Source organism: Dendropsophus ebraccatus, chromosome 5, assembly GCF_027789765.1.
Source record: "Dendropsophus ebraccatus isolate aDenEbr1 chromosome 5, aDenEbr1.pat, whole genome shotgun sequence".
Classification (NCBI taxonomy): Eukaryota; Metazoa; Chordata; class Amphibia; order Anura; family Hylidae; genus Dendropsophus; species Dendropsophus ebraccatus.
The window spans coordinates 140,331,358-140,349,027 of record NC_091458.1 but is presented as its reverse complement, the minus strand read 5'-3'; the positions used below and the strand labels follow the sequence as shown (position 1 = coordinate 140,349,027).

General features: G+C 39.4%; 1 protein-coding gene and 1 long non-coding RNA gene across 3 annotated transcripts in view; one reads left to right on the top strand and one right to left on the bottom strand.

Annotated features, from left to right (window-relative positions):
• The window catches only part of LOC138793860 (uncharacterized), a 16,624-nt gene extending 13,960 nt beyond the window's left edge, over positions 1–2,664 (bottom strand). The window contains exon 1 of the long non-coding RNA XR_011363365.1: positions 2,506–2,664. This is a non-coding gene — a long non-coding RNA (uncharacterized lncRNA). The remainder of the gene's footprint in view (positions 1–2,505) is intronic.
• The window catches only part of LHX1 (LIM homeobox 1), a 23,681-nt gene extending 6,011 nt beyond the window's left edge, over positions 1–17,670 (top strand). For both annotated transcript variants that reach the window (XM_069972578.1, XM_069972577.1), the window contains exons 4-5: positions 14,000–14,165; positions 16,738–17,670. In XM_069972578.1, the coding sequence (XP_069828679.1) occupies positions 14,000–14,165; positions 16,738–17,117 (546 nt within the window). In that variant the 3' untranslated portion in view covers positions 17,118–17,670. The remainder of the gene's footprint in view (positions 1–13,999; positions 14,166–16,737) is intronic.

Genomic DNA, 17,670 nt, shown 5'->3' with positions numbered 1-17,670 from the left:
ACCAGTGTACTGACCATCCACATATATACTATCCATATACTACACCAGTGTACTGACCATCCACATGTATACTACACCAGTGTACTGACCATACACATATATACTACACCAGTGTACTGACCATCCACATGTATACCACCCATATACTACACCAGTGTACTGACCATCCACATGTATACTACACCAGTGTACTGACCATACACATGTATACCACCCATATACTACACCAGTGTACTGACCATCCACATGTATACTACACCAGTGTACTGACCATCCACATGTATACTACACCAGTGTACTGACCATACACATATGTACTACACCAGTGTACTGACCATACACATATGTACTATCCATATACTACACCAGTGTACTGACCATACACATATATACTACACCAGTGTACTGACCATACACATATATACTACACCAGTGTACTGACCATCCACATATATACTATCCATATACTACACCAGTGTACTGACCATCCACATGTATACTACACCAGTGTACTGACCATACACATATGTACTACACCAGTGTACTGACCATACACATATGTACTACACCAGTGTACTGACCATACACATGTATACTACCCATATACTATACAACTGTACTGACCATCCACATATATACTATCCATATACTATACCAGTGTACTGACCATACACATATATACTATCCATATACTATACCAGTGTACTGACCATCCACATGTATACCACCCATATACTACACCAGTGTACTGACCATACACATGTATACTATACCAGTGTACTGACCATACACATATATACTACACCAGTGTACTGACCATCCACATATATACCACCCATATACTATACCACTGTACTGACCATCCACATATATACTACCCATATACTATACCAGTGTACTGACCATACACATATATACCACCCATATACTACACTAGTGTACTGACCATACACATATATACCACCCATATACTATACCACTGTACTGACCATCCACATATATACTACCCATATACTATACCAGTGTACTGACCATACACATATATACCACCCATATACTACACCAGTGTACTGACCATACACATGTATACCACCCATATACTACACATGTATATACTACACCAGTGTACTGACCATACACATATATACTACACCAGTGTACTGACCATACACATATATACTATCCCGGTGTACTGACCATACACATATATACTACACCAGTGTACTGACCATACACATATATACTACACCAGTGTACTGACCATACACATATATACTACACCAGTGTACTGACCATACACATATATACTATCCCAGTGTACTGACCATACACATATGTACTACACCAGTGTACTGACCATACACATATGTACTACACCAGTGTACTGACCATACACATATATACTACACCAGTGTACTGACCATACACATATATACTATCCCAGAGTACTGACCATACAGGAAGCTCTATTATTGCTGCACATGGTCACATAGCAAAGAAAGGTTTTCCTATTCCTTATATATATCTCCAAAATAAGATCATTCTGTCTCCATAACATGTGCAGGATGCAGGGAAATCCTAGGAGCAATACAGCAGTGACAGGACAGACTTGTATCATCATCATCATCGTCATCGTTTGTATAGTCACCATCATTACCATAATAATAATAATAATCATCATCATATTAATAATAACAACAACAATAATAATAATAATAATAATAACAATAAGCATCATCATCCTCGTAATAATAATAATAATAATAATAATAATAACAATCCTAGTAACATAATATTCATAGTAATTACAATAACAACAATACACATAGTAATATTAATAATATTCATCATCATAGTAATAGTAATATTATCATCATCATCATCATAGTAATAGTAATATTATCATCATCATCATCATCATAGTAATAGTAATATTATCATCATCATCATCATAGTAATAGTAACAATAACAACAATCATAGTAATAATAATAATCATCATCATCATAGTAATAATAATAATCATCATCATTATAGTAATAATAATAATCATAGTAAGAATAATCATAGTAATAGAATAATCGTAGTAGTAATAATAATAATGACATAGCTGAGCCGCAGTGAAGCCGCAGCTGCGGTATGAACAGGCGCCTAGCTCCCCCGGCCTCCTAGGATTACACAGGGGCATCAACCTGCAAATGGAGTAGAAATTAATAAGCATAAATGTGAGGGGTTAATGGGAGAATAAGGATGACAATGAGGCGGCCTCATTCCCGTTGTTATAGAGCGGCGGGGCTGGGGGTAATGGAGGGGTGAGGGGTCATTAGACGGGGTTACCCGAGGAGGAGTCCTGTCAGAGTCCAGAGGATTAACTCCATCAGCGCCGGGCGGCGGGGGGTCAGCCCTGAAACCGCACCGTGTAAATAGTGCTGAGGTGATGCCGCCCTCAGCTGCCGTGTATACAGTATCGGTTATACACACACTATATACTCATGCCTACACACACCTTTATTATTATCCGTATGTATGCCGTCTTCCTGACAGGAAACATTAATATGTAACTATGGGGTGATGCACACGTATCACGGCTCCAATATTCACTGTAATGAGCGGGAACACGGCCATAACTGCTCTGCTTGTGTCAGTGTGAGGCGTCTCCTAGCGGCCGACGGGCGCCTCTTCTTTGCGCATGCGCGAAGTAATGATTCCCGCCCAAACGCTCTACGGCAGGATTTTACGTCAGCTGTGTTGCCTGTACTCATCACCGAATGTTCTGTAGTGTCCTCCCCATCCTGTCACCAAGTAGCTTCACCTCACCATACCTGCTCTACCAGCCATTCTGTAATCCTTTAAGGCTGGGTTTACATATATAAGTTGGCATCAGTTGCGTTTTTTGCCTAAAAACTGACCACAACTGATGTCACAACTGATGCCTAAAATGCATCAGTTGTCATCAGTTTTTCTATCCTTCTTTTCATTAAAAACCATCAGTTTCCATCAGTTGTCATCAGTTTCCATCAGTTGTCATCAGTTGTCACAAGTTGCGCTCATCAGTTGAAATTTTTTTCCCCAGTATGTTTTCCTGTCATTTTCAATGGGATTTGCGGGGGAGCGCACGGGGGCTATATACTAAATTGGGGGAGCTCACAGGGGGGCTATATACTACAAGGGGAGAGCGCACAGGGGGGCTATATGGGAGGGGGAGAGCACATAGGGGGGCTAATTGGGAGGGGGAGAGCGCACATGGGGGGCTATATACTATTGGGGGAGAGCGCACAGCAATGCTGTATACTAATTGGGGGAGAGCACACAGGGAAGCTAAATATTACTAGGGGGGCAACAGGGGGGCTATATACTACTGGAGGAGAAACAGGGGGGGGTGATATACTACTGGGGGACCAAGGGGGGACTATAGGGGAGGGGGAGAGCACACAGGGGGAGATATATGTTTATTTTGTGTACTATTTGCCTGAACGCCGGATGCCAGAGCCGAACGACATGCGTCCTGCCCGGCGAGGCATCCGGCGCTCTATTCCATTGTATTGGTGCGGCGCCGCATCACCGGAGCGGCGGTCCGCCAGGACGCTGCAAGATGCGTCCTAACGCACCGACGGTCCGGCGATGCGGCGGCCACTATTTCCCGCCGCACATTTTGAACGATCCCATTGAAAACAATGGGATCAGTTCAAAGATGCGTTTCCCTCCGGCGCTTTTCTCCTGCGCCGGAGGGAAACGCCGCCGCACCGCCGGACATATGTAAACCCGGCCTAAGATTTCTAGATGTTTTTTTTTTTTTTTTTTTATATCAGGGAAAACCCTTAATAATATGCACCAGAGTACTCAGTGCCATTTACCCCTCTACCCTCCTGAATATCCCCATAAGATTCATAGTGGAGGGACATGGGGCACAATCTGGGCAGCCCCTCCATGGGGGATTCATGTATGTGTAAGTAAGGTTATTTCTCCTGCCCTTACCTCATGTGCACCCCGAATGGACCAGGTGCGCCTCCTTCATGAATCTACAGAGGTACCTAAGTATGAGGGAGATTGTTACAACATTTCTGTAAATGGGAAAAAACTTGCAACAATCTTAAATTGTCACATCTGATAAGTCTGCTACCTCCATGATAAGTGCTACCTCCATGATAGGTCGGCTACCTCCATGATAGGTCGGCTACCTCCATGATAAGTGCTACCTCCATGATAGGTCGGCTACCTCCATGATAAGTCTGCTACCTCCATGATAGGTCAATTACCTCCATAATAAGTCTGCTACCTCCATGATAGGTCAGCTACCTCCATGATAGGTCGGCTACCTCCATGATAAGTGCTACCTCCATGATAGGTCGGCTACCTCCATGATAAGTGCTACCTCCATGATAGGTCGGCTACCTCCATAATAAGTCTGCTACCTCCATGATAGGTCAGCTACCTCCATGATAAGTCTGCTACCTCCATGATAGGTCAATTACCTCCATGATAAGTCTGCTACCTCCATGATAGGTCGGCTACCTCCATGATAAGTGCTACCTCCATGATAGGTCGGCTTCGGCTACCTCCATGATAGGTCGGCCAACTCCATGATAAGTCTGCTACCTCCATGATAGGTCAGCTACCTCCATGATAAGTCTGCTACCTCCATGATAGGTCAATTACCTCTATGATAAGTCTGCTACCTCCATAATAGGTCAGCTACCTCCATGATAAGTCTGCTACTTCCATGATACCTTCTTGATAGGTCGGCTACATCCATGATAAGTCTGCTACCTCCATGATAGGTTGGCTACCACCATGATAGGTCGGCTAACACCGTGATCAGTTGGCTACCACCATCATATGTCGGCTATCGCCATGATAGGGCGGCTACTACCATAATAGGTTGGCTACCACCATGATAGGTCAGCTATCGCCATGATAAGCCAGTTACCACCATGATAGGTCGGCCACCGTCATGATAAGTCGGATACCACCATGATAAGTCGGCTACCACGACAAGACTCGCACTTGTGACAACTATACATATAAAGCTGTGTAAATACAACAATGAATCCCTCCATGTCTTTGTAATGCCAGGACCCCTCATACACGACCACACTGACAGCTGACAGGTTCTCACTAATACATACACAATGCAATACTGAAAGGGATTTGTGCATCTTTTTGCTGTTACTTATCTCTGGCAGTGCGACTGCCCCGGAGGATACTTCCACAATAGTCTTTGCTTGTGTTGATGTCTATGGTGCAGTTGCATTGATTTGTGAGTGTGCCATGTCTGCTGGCAGTGCCCGCTGTATCTGCAGGACAGAGGTGGATGATCTTTTGGAGGAATCAGTTCCTTTCAGTTTAGTTTAATTTAAATAAATATATATATATATATATATATATATATATATATATTTACTGTTATTTATTTATTTATATTTATATATTCTCTCCAAAATGTTAGCATAGATGGCACAGGGAACAAAGATAGAAAGATGTGAATGGACCCTCATAGTGCCCTCCAGATGCCTAGCGTAGGGCACAGACTGCATATTAGAAATGGCAGGTGCCCGCTCTGACAATAGTGAGGGTGGTGTCACACACGGCCAAAGCCAGAAGTGCATTCACAAGGGATCAGACGTGTAAGAGATTACCAGCCAAATGTATGGAAGCTGAAGCCATGACCACACAAACACACACACACACACACGTGTGTGTGTTTGTGGTTGTATGTATATGTGGGTGTATAGATGTGTTTGTGTGTGTTGGTGTTTAGGTCTGGGCGTATATAGATATATACGTGTGTGTGTGTTTGTGTGTATATACATAAACACCAACACACACATACATACAACCATACATACATACATACATACACCCACACATATATATTATATATATATATATATATATATATATATATACACACACACACACATAAATATACGCATACACACACACACGTCACCTAGCATGTAAGGCCAAACTGGATGAATGGATTTATTATAAGTTAAATTTGATCATTTACATTTTGAACAATAAAACTAAAATCGTGTTTTATTTAAACCCCAGAGACATTGCCCATTACATTGCAGCTTTTTTCAGCATAAAGACTTGTAATAGATTCTAGAATAACAATCTTCATCACAGGAAGATTTATTTGTAAAGGCCTAATAACGGCACATTTACTGACACATAGTACACAATTTACTGACACATAGTACAAATCCATGTGACCCTTCTTACCCAGTCTGATGTGTGATAGAAGGGCAGATCTCCCTAATGAAGGTGAATACATTGTAACTAAGCAGCAACTTGTAGAGACCTGTTTTTATTTTTTACATTGAATACTACCCCATTCAGTGTCACCAACCTGCACAGCAATTCAATAGGTGGATCAATGGCACTGTCAGAAAGAGGCCGTAAACCATGAATGATGAAACGCTTAAAGGGATCCTGTCATGTTGAACATGCAGTCTGACCTAAGGGAATTACCTTATAGAGCAGGAGGAGCTGAGGAGGCAAATATAGTTTATTTATTTATTTATTTATTTTAAGATTCCCTATAACTTTTATATTATTAATGAAATCACAACATGCTTAGAAGTCTGTTGATGTTTAGGAGTCCAGGGAATGCTTAGGAGTCCAGTGGATGCTTAGGAGTCCAGGGGTTGGTTCGCCATCTCTGTGTGCATACGTATGCAGGGAAGGCAGTACATAACTAGGTGACCCACCTACTGGACTCCTAATCCCAGAATATGTAGTAATACAGACAAGTTATAAGGCCCCTTACACATTCCAGAAGGTCCGTCGCAGTTTCCCTGAGGTTTGGACTGAAATGAATGGGAAAGTTTAAACTATCCGGCACTTCAATCTGGATGTCGGGCCGTACTTCGCAATTTATAGTGTTCTTGTGTCCGGCGTCTCCAAAAACTTATAATTAATGAAAAAAAAAGGATAGGATGCCTGATGAGGACTGCTGCATTTTTGTTGCCTCAGTTGTCATCAGTTTTTGGTAAAAGAAGGATGTCGGACTGCCTGATGTGTGTGAACACGGACTAAGACAAGTTATACCGAATCTTCTCCAACAAAACTATTTGTCAGTCTGCTCAGCTCCTCCTGCTGTATAACATGTGGCCTCCAGACTGACCAGCATTATAAATGTGTCAGGTTGTTCACACACAACGAAAAATAAAAGTAAAATACAGCCGTAATTTTGAGGTAAAAATACAGCCGTATTTTTAATATAATAATGCGCTTCATCGCAGGGCACTATAATTGATTATGACAGTCCAGATAGTGAACATTCTCATTATTTATGACCGTTTTAGCAAAATACGGATGTGCTGTTTTATTTTCACTTTACTTTTTTTTTTTCACTCAAAAGTACAGCTGTATTTTGGTATTATTTTACTGCGTGTGAACATAAGGTCTGTGGATGAGAAATATTGTCATTCTGTTGGTGCTGTTATCACAGCAGGTGGGCACCTCGTGTGATATCGGCTAGGTTCACACCACTGGTTACCTTTCTGTTGTTTTGAATGCATGTATAACCAGATATACATTTTAGTCTACATTCACACACATACAGGATCTGCTGCAGATGTAACGCAGAATACAGGCTATGTACCCACACAGTATTTTTGCTCAGTATTTTGCAAGCAAAGCCAGAAGTGGACTAATAAAACACAGAAAGGCCATGTTCATACACTGTTGAAATTGAGTAGATGGCTGTCATTTGTCATTATTTTAAAACGATACCCATAAAAAAAACTCTGTAAAACAACTGTAAAAAAAAAAAAAAGTGTCCATAATTTATAATAATAGAAACAGCTGTTTGTTTGTTTTGTTTTGTTTTTCAACTACTTTTATGCCCATACTTTTGCCTTATTTTTTTTTTAGCTTATGGCTATTTTCCCATGACATCTTTCCCTCTCTGTTTTTGAAAAGAAAAAAATTAAGTCCATCATTTTGCTGTTTGGCTATGTTCACACAACGTCTTTTGAGCTCCGTTTAAAATGACGTCCATTATTTTGAGTCTAAAATAACGGACGTTATTCCTCTGTCTGGCCTCTCCTTAGTTTGAGGTTACTAATTGCCCTTTGGGTGTGGCTTAATTGAAAAGTCCATTGAATTTAATAGTAAATAGTGAACAACCAATAAAAAACATCCGCTGTTTGCAAAAGACGTCCGAAAATAATGATCATTTTCATTATTTTGACGTCTGCGGTAAAAACGTCCGTTATTCCATGCATTGTGTGCATTGGACGTCCGTCTTCCTATTGACTTCAATGCATTGACATCGCAGTCAGTTAAATATGAAAATCGGCCGCCTTTTCAATATTTTTGACGTTGTGTGAACATAGCCATAGGCTGCCCAGCAATGACAGCTGCTGGTACATTATTCTAGTTTAGGCGGACTAATTGCCCTTTGGGTCTGTCTTTAATTGAAAAGTCAATTGAATTTAATAGTAAAAATGGTGAAAGGCTATGTTCACCCAACGTCCAAAAAAGGAAAAAAGCGCCCGCTTTTTGTGTCCGTTATTGCATTATTTTAATTGGCTTGACTAAAATGCATTGAAGTCTATAGAATAACAGACGTCTTTTTCACACATTGTATTGAAAGCATCCGCTTCAAAAGACGTCCATCATTCAATACAATGTGTGAAAAAGACGGCCGTTATTCCATAGACTTCATTTTATTCAAGTCACTTAAAATGATGCAATAACGGATGTCTTTTTAAACACAAAAAGCAGATGCCTTTTTTCTTTTTTTGGACGTTGTGTGAAGATAGCCAAAAGATGGTGAAAAAAAAAACCTGTTTGTGAACAATTAAAAAATAACATCCTGTGTTTGCAAAAGACGTCTGAAAATAATTGTCATGATCATCATCTTGCTGTCTGCGCAGACAACGTCCGTTATTTAATACACAGTGTGCATTGGGCGTCCGTCATCCCATTGACTTCAGTGCATTGCATTGAAGTCAATTAAAATGGACGTCTTTTTGAATAGCAAAAGCGTATGCCTTTTCTCTTCTTCTTATGTAGTGTAAACATAGCCCTATGGCTATGTTCACACAATATTTCCGTCAGTCTTTTTTTACCTAGAATCAGAATTGGAGCTGACAGGGCAAAAAAACAATAGGATAAGTTCAAAGATGCCTTTCCCTTTAACATTCATCTGGAAGTTTCCGTCCAGTGCAGTAAAAAAGCATCGGGCTTTTTACTGCACTGGACGGAAACTTCCAGATAAATGTAAACCTGGCCTTACACTTTTCATCAAAAGTTTTTTGTTTAATTGATCTATTAAAAACACAGCTGTTTTTTAACTTTTTTTTGGCCGTTAAAATAAAACCATGTGTGAACAGGTAAAATAAAACATAGTTTTAATAAAAACTGGTGTAAATATTGTCCATGTTTTTCCTCTACTGTGTGTGCACTGATGCCCAATTCGCCATGTACTTTAATGTAGTACATTGTTACGATGGAAAAAGTGGATTTTTTTTTAAAGTCAATTTTAGGGTCCTAGGCTCACACAGTATTTTTTTCAACCAAAACCAGGAGTAGGTTAAAAACAAAGAAACTATGCAAATCTTTCCATTATAATTCTTCTCTGCCGGTTCCATTCCTGGTTTTGGCTGCAAATACTGAAAGAAACACTGACCAAAATACTATGTGTGAACATAACCGTAAAGTAAAAAAGCTTGCCCCAGTCTAGACAGTTCATTTACTGAACCTAAAATTGTTAAATCGTGGCAGTAAAAGGTTTAAAAAATAAAACTAAAATCTTATCACTGTTTGGTATCATTATCTCATCACTTTGTATCAAAGAAGAAAAAAAACTAATCCTGTCATCCCATCCTTAGGCTATGTTCACACACCGTCTTTAGGATGGATATGTAGTTGAGGCCAAATATCTTTCTTTATTTTGTAATGACGGCCATGATTTTACAAAATAAATATAAAATAACAGACAGCCTTAAAGACAGCCGTTAAATGGTTCACACACAGGATTTTAGGCCCTATTTTCTGGACGGTTTTAGACGGTTTGTGTGACAATAGCTTTAGGTAAACTAAAGTAGATTTTGGGTGAACTGTAAATACAACTAGATAATAAAAATGGATTGAATGCATTCTGCATCAGATTAGTCATAACATATGTATGTATGTATGGCTATGTTCACACAACGGCAAAAATAGAGGAAAGACGGCCGATTTTGATATTTACAAAAACGTCAGTTTTTGCTGCGATTTAACTGAATGCAATGGCAATGCATTGAAGTCAATGGGAAGACGGACGTCCAATGTGTACAATGCATGGAATAACTGACGTTTTTACCGTGGACGTCAAAATAATGAACATGATCATTATTTTCGGACGTCTTTTGCAAACAGCGGCTGTTTTTATTTAGTTGTTCACACAGAGTTTTTCTTTTGTTACCGTTCTTTCTTCGTTTTTACTATTAAATTCAATGGACTTTTCAATTAAACCACAATCAAAGGGCTATTAGCAACCTAAACTAAAATAGTGTGCAAACGCCAGTCATTGCACTAAGAGGAGGCAGGACAGCTAAATGACGTCCGTTATCTTGGACTCACGGATAGATAGATAGATAGATAGATAGGTATGAACTGAACATTAGTTTTCGCAAGGCTTCTAGAGGTCTGAGGCCTGTACATCTTTATGGACAGTTATTTGGCCGTCTGACCTGCTTTTGGCCAGGCGTGGCTGTTATAACTCTGACTAGCATAGTACAAGAATGCTGAAGCCGATGACAAAGCCAATGCCATAGTTTTACCATGGGAACTGTTGTGCGTCCTGTGCTGTGAGTTGTTACACCAGACAGGAATAAGTTGCAGGCAGAGTCTTTTTGGCCCAGGTACAAACACCGGCCCATTGCGGAGAGTGGGCAACTTTATCATCAGCTGTGTCTGGCTGAGGGAGACCCAGGTATAGCTGATAGATAGGGATTCTGCCTGGCTGGGCCTAATACAGACTGTGGATGGGCTGATTCATAACAAGTGCTTCCCAGACATCAGTGGGCCTTGCCTAAGAACTAAGAGATATTACTAAATATCTAGGAGGTAACTTTTATATTACGTTCATTTGTTCATTTATATAATAGACATCTACTATCTAAGGTTATTGTTCTATCCCTAGGATCAGTCCCTAAACCAGCTGAATATTTAGAACAAGCACTTAAAAGAGTTTTCCTACCTCTACCATTCAGGGTATGACATAAATGCATCATAGACCAGTATCTTCTCCAATATATATATATATATATATATATATATATATATATATATATATAAAACAAAGTTAATAATTATCTATGTATGGAAGCTGTGAAGAAGTTACTTTGAAGTCCCTTTGGGGGAGGGGGGATTGGGGTCCCATCAGTTGAACCCCTATCAATTGTACATATGTGGCCTACACATGTGGTGCTGGTCTCTCTAATGCTGTACCAACCCCCCACCCCCCAGTACAAATGTTCTGGTGTAAAATACTTCAAATGTACTCTTCGCTCATTCCTTTTGGTAACATGTCTGATGAAGGGCCCTATGCTCTGAAAGGCTGCAGTAACTATATTATTGGCCTCATTTATTTTGTGAACCTTTTTGCGCCCAACTTAAACATAGTAATATAGTTTTGCAAGGCTAAAACAGACGTATGTCCATGCAGATCGGATTGTTCTCTAAAGGAATCAAAAAAAAAAAAAAAAAAAAGATTGCAAAAGAGTTATGTTTTATGCAAAACAAAACTTGAAAAAACGGGTGCATTTGTGTGGCATCTGTTTTGATCAGTTTTTCCACTGACTTTAATAATAATAATAATAATAATAATAATAATAATAATGATAATAAAAGGATCAAAATGGCATGTTTTTGTGTATGTGAAAAAAGAATGCATTTTGATGTCTGATGAAGGGCCCTATGCTCCGAAAGGCTGCAGTAACTATAATATTGGCCTAATTTATTTTGTGAACCTTTTTGCGCCCAACTTAGACATAGCAATATATTTTAGCAAGGCTAAAACAGACGTATGTCCATGCAGATCGGATTGTTCTCTAAAGGAATCAACTCTTTTGCAATCTTTTTTTTTTTTTTTTTTTTAATGTTTTATGCAAAAAAAACATGAAAAACGGGTGCATTTGTGTGGCATCTGTTTTGATCAGTTTTTCCACTGGCTTCAATAATAATAATAATAATAAAAATAATAATAATAATAATAAAAGGATCAAAATGCCATGTTTTTGTGTATGTGAAAAAAAGGATGCATTTTGATGTTGTTGTTTATATATATATATATATATATATATATATATATATATATATATATATAAAATGGAGCTCAATGGAAAAAATGCATGCATAAAAATTTTACATAAAATGGATGGAAAGAAAAAATGGATTGCAAAAACGCAGTGTGAACCCAGCCATGAGGGAAACAGAAAACGTTCATTTGCACCATTTTTATCATTTTATATTTTTATCTTGGTGTTTCTGGATGGCACGGCTAGTAAGTGGTGTGACATTTCTTATGTTATGTGCCTTGTTTAGATAGATTTGGCGCAGTTTGTGCTGTTTCCACCATCTTGTACAATGCGGCATCCTAGGACACCCTTCATATTATCGGCCACTGCTTTACACTGTACATAGAGGCAGGTTTGCTGATCACTTGTGGCCTAGGAGTCACCAACCACTGATAGTTATTATCCCTTGATGGTTGGTTCAGTTTGGATAAGGAAGGAAGCCAATATGTGGATCATATCAGCCTGTTAATATAAGGGGAAAAACATGTTTTGTTTTTTTATACTTTTAGTTTAGTTTGAGAATCTGAGCTCAAAGATGTACAAAGCAAAGAAATAAAGAGCAAACAAACCTTGATGTCAGTAATGATATGGAAATGAAATGTAAAGCAGCATTATCTATAGTCAAAGCTCCCGATTCCGCACTCCTGTACAAGTATTAGACATGCCGCCTCCTGTCATGTAGATGATGCTGGAAACAAACACAGTGTCACCATATTACACTGGCAGCACTGACCCTGATCCTACCTGCTGCCTGCTCAGCTCTGCTACATCTGCCTCCTATGTATTCCTATATGATATCATACAGGGAGAGAGCACTGGGAAAGCCACAACTACTACTGGGACAGACCATCAGAGTTATGGATGGCTTTTATTGAGAAAGATAGATATGTAGTTACATTGTGTGTTTGTCCTGCAGTTGCTGTGCAGTCAGTCTATTGTTCCCTGCAGTACGGGCGAGGCCGAACACAGTGATACTGCCCATAGCCATAGCATTAACCCCAACCCATACACCCCAATAATCCATACCCCCCAATCCATACATCCCAAACCATACTCCCTAATAATCCATGCATATCAATCCATACCCCCTAATCTATTCACCCCAACCAATACACTTCAATCCATACACCCCAATAATCCATTCCCCCAATAATCCCTACACCTCAATCCATACCCCCAATAATCCATACCCCCAAAAATCCCTACACCTCAATCCATACACCCCAATATTCCATACACCCCAACTCATACACCTCAAAAATCCATACCCCCCTAAATATCCATACACCCCAATAATCCATACATCCCAATAATCCATACACCCCAATCTATTCACCCCAACCTATATAGTCCTCAGAGTACTGATAGAACAAGTGTCCCTGATGGTTACTGATAATAAAGCTGTTCCCCACTACTGATGAGGAGGATGGTGGTGACTGTATAGATGTATATATGACTGTATACATGTATATATATGACTGTATTTATGACTGTATACATGTATATATATGACTGTATTTATGACTGTATACATGTATATATGACTGTATATATGACTGTATACATGTATATATATGACTGTATTTATGACTGTATACATGTATATATATGACTGTATTTATGACTGTATACATGTATATATGACTGTATATATGACTGTATACATGTATATATATGACTGTATATATGTTGGTGTTTCAGGTTTGGTTCCAGAACCGGCGATCCAAGGAGCGGCGGATGAAGCAGCTGAGCGCGCTGGGGGCCCGGAGACACGCCTTCTTCCGGAGCCCGCGGAGGATGCGGCCGCTGGTGGACCGGCTGGAGCCCGGGGAGCTCATCCCTAATGGACCCTTCTCCTTTTACGGAGGTGCGTATAGTGCGCGTATTCTGTATGCGAAACACGGCCGCACCAGGGGATGGTGGAATTACCCCCACCTGGTACCCCTGTATGTGTGATCAGCACCCAGTACCCCTGTATGTGTGTGTTGTGGCTGTGTGTGTCTGTATGTTGTGGCTGTGTGTGTGTTGTGGCTGTGTGTGTTGGGCTGTGTGTGTGTTGTGGCTGTGTGTGTTGGGCTGTGTGTGTGTTGTGGCTGTGTGTGTTGGGCTGTGTGTGTGTTGTGGCTGTGTGTGTTGGGCTGTGTGTGTTGGGCTGTGTGTGTGTTGTGGCTGTGTGTGTGTTGTGGCTGTGTGTGTTGGGCTGTGTGTGTTGGGCTGTGTGTGTTGGGCTGTGTGTGTGTGTTGTGGCTCTGTGTGTGTGTGTGGGGGGGGCTCTGTGTTGTGGCTGTGTTTGTGTGTTGGGTTGTGTGTGTGTGTTGTGGCTGTGTGTGTGTGTTGGGCTGTGTGTGTGTGTTGTGGCTCTGTGTGTGTGTGTGGGGGGGGGGCTCTGTGTTGTGGCTGTGTGTGCGTGTTGGGTTGTGTGTGTGTGTGTGTGTGCGTGTTGTGGCTGTGTGTGTGTGTTGTGGCTCTGTGTGTGTGGGGGGCTCTGTTTGTGTTGTGGCTGTTTGTGTGTGTGTGTTGGGCTGTGTGTGTGTGTTGTGGCTGTGTGTGTGTGTGTGTGTGTGTTGGGTTGTGTGTGTGTGTGTGTTTTGGCTGTGTGTTGGGCTGTGTGTGTGTTGTGGCTGTGTTTGTGTGTGCGTGTTGGGTTGTGTGTGTTGTGGCTGTGTGTGTGTGTTGTGGCTGTGTTTGTGTGTGCGTGTTGGGTTGTTTGTATGTGTGTGTGTGTGTGTATGTTGTGGCTGTGTGTGTGTTGTGGCTTTGTGTGTGTTGTGGCTGTGTTTGTGTGTGCGTGTTGGGTTGTGTGTGTGTTGTGGCTGTGTGTGTGTTGTGGCTCTGTGTGTGTGTTGTGGCTGTGTGTGTGTTGTGGCTGTGTGTGTGTTGTGGCTGTGTGTGTGTTGGCCTGTGTACAGTTGTGGCCTTTGTCGCTTCCACTATTGCCAGATATTTACATATTAATTGCAATGTCTTTTTTTTTTATCACTGGAAATGATCAGCGACAAATCCCAGTGATGTGATGTGATGCATGAAGCGGCGGGGTAATAATTAATGCTGCGGATGGGGGAGAGGCTGAGGGGGTCCTGCACCAAGTCTGAGACTGAGGGGCGGCAGAATGATAATAATATAAATAGTATAATAATAATAATAATAATAATAATAATAATAATAATAATGCTGTATACTAATAATAATAATAATAATACTGTATACTAATAATACATAATAATAATAATAATAATTATTATTATATTAATAATATTAATACAGAGTATAATACTACACAGCATTATTATTATCAGTAGTAGTATACATTATTTTTATACAGTATTATTATCATCATATAGTATTATTATTATACAGTATTATTATACAGTATTATTATATAGTATTATTATACAGTATTATTATTATTATTATTATTATTAATATTATCATATAGTATTATTATACAGTATTATTATTATCATTATTATTATCATATAGTATTATTATACAGTATTATTATTATTATCATATAGTATTATTATACAGTATTATTATTATACATTTATTATTATTATTATTATGTAGTATTAATATTAGCATTATTATATAGTCTTATTATTATTATTATTATTATTATTATTATTATTATTACTACTACTATTATTTTGAAACACCTGTGAAACTTGTAGGATATATTAATACGTCAAAACATTATTAATGCTACTATTACCAATAATACCAATAATAATATTATTATGTAGAAGCTAGAGACCATTTTTAGCCGTTTCTTTCTGATGTAACATCCATTACTACTATTATTATTATTATTACTATTATTATTACTATTATTATTACTATAATTATTACTACTATTATTATTATTACTATTATTATTACTACTACTATTATTATTATTATTATTACTATTATTACTACTACTATTATTATTACTATTATTATTACTATTATTATTACTACTATTATTATTATTATTACTATTATTATTACTACTATTATTATTATTATTACTATTATTATTACTACTACTATTATTATTATTATTACTATTATTACTACTACTATTATTATTACTATTATTATTACTACTATTATTATTATTATTACTATTATTATTACTACTATTATTATTACTATTATTATTATTATTATTACTATTATTATTACTATTGCTATTATTATTATTACTATTACTACTATTATTATTATTATTACTATTATTACTATTGCTATTATTATTATTACTATTATTACTACTATTATTATTACTATTATTATTCCGATGTCCCTGGGGTTATTGCCACCACTGCAGGACCCTCTCACCATCTCCATGTTATTATTAGGTCATGTTGTTTTCTGCTCAGTAATATCCTCATTATATGTATGTGTATATACATATATATCGGCCGTATTCTATCCCCGTGTTTTTGCTTTTGCAGATTACCAGAGCGAGTATTACGGGCCGGGAAGCAACTACGACTTCTTTCCCCAAGGACCCCCCTCGTCCCAGGCTCAGACCCCGGTGGATCTGCCGTTCGTCCCCTCCTCCGGACCAGCCGGGACCCCCCTCGGTTCCATGGAGCACCCGTTACCGGGACACCACCCGTCCAGCGAGGCGCAGCGCTTCACCGACATAATGTCGCATCCTCCCGGGGACTCTCCCAGCCCGGAGCCCAACCTGCCCGGCTCCATGCACTCCATGTCCGCCGAGGTGTTCGGTCAGAGTCCTCCGTTCTCCTCCTTATCGGTAAATGGCGGAGCCACGTACGGGAATCACTTGTCGCATCCGCCAGAAATGAATGAAGCCGCAGTCTGGTAGCTTAGTGTGAACAATGGACTAGAAGCGGCCGTCACTCCTGACAATGCTGTACAGAACTCTGGGAACCATCTGTGGGAAGCGACGACATTGTCTGGATTGAAAGTGGAATTCCCGGGACACGCGTGACTGTTCCACAGCTAAAAGAGTCCAATGCTGCAACAGCATGGAGAGTGTCTATAGCTGCACCTCAAAGGGGAGACCTAAAACTAGCAGTCATATATACTAATCTATAGGGTGGGACACAACCTGTTATAGCCAAAATATCAGACACAACGAAGCTAAAGCGCTCAGTATCAACTCTTCTACCTTGTCACAAGCTACGGACACCAAGCGACTCAGACTGACTACCACACAGACTGACTACCTTCACTAGGGAAGACTATGGAACTCAAGCAGTCAACTGTTTACTACGATCACCTCTTATTCAGGAGCCTGAACCTTTTAGTAATAATCCAACTTTTAGAAACCTCGGTGAAATCTCCAAAAAACAACAAAAAAATAGAAAAAACGTTTTGAGCAATCAACCAAATGATGAATTCTTGTTTAGTTTTGT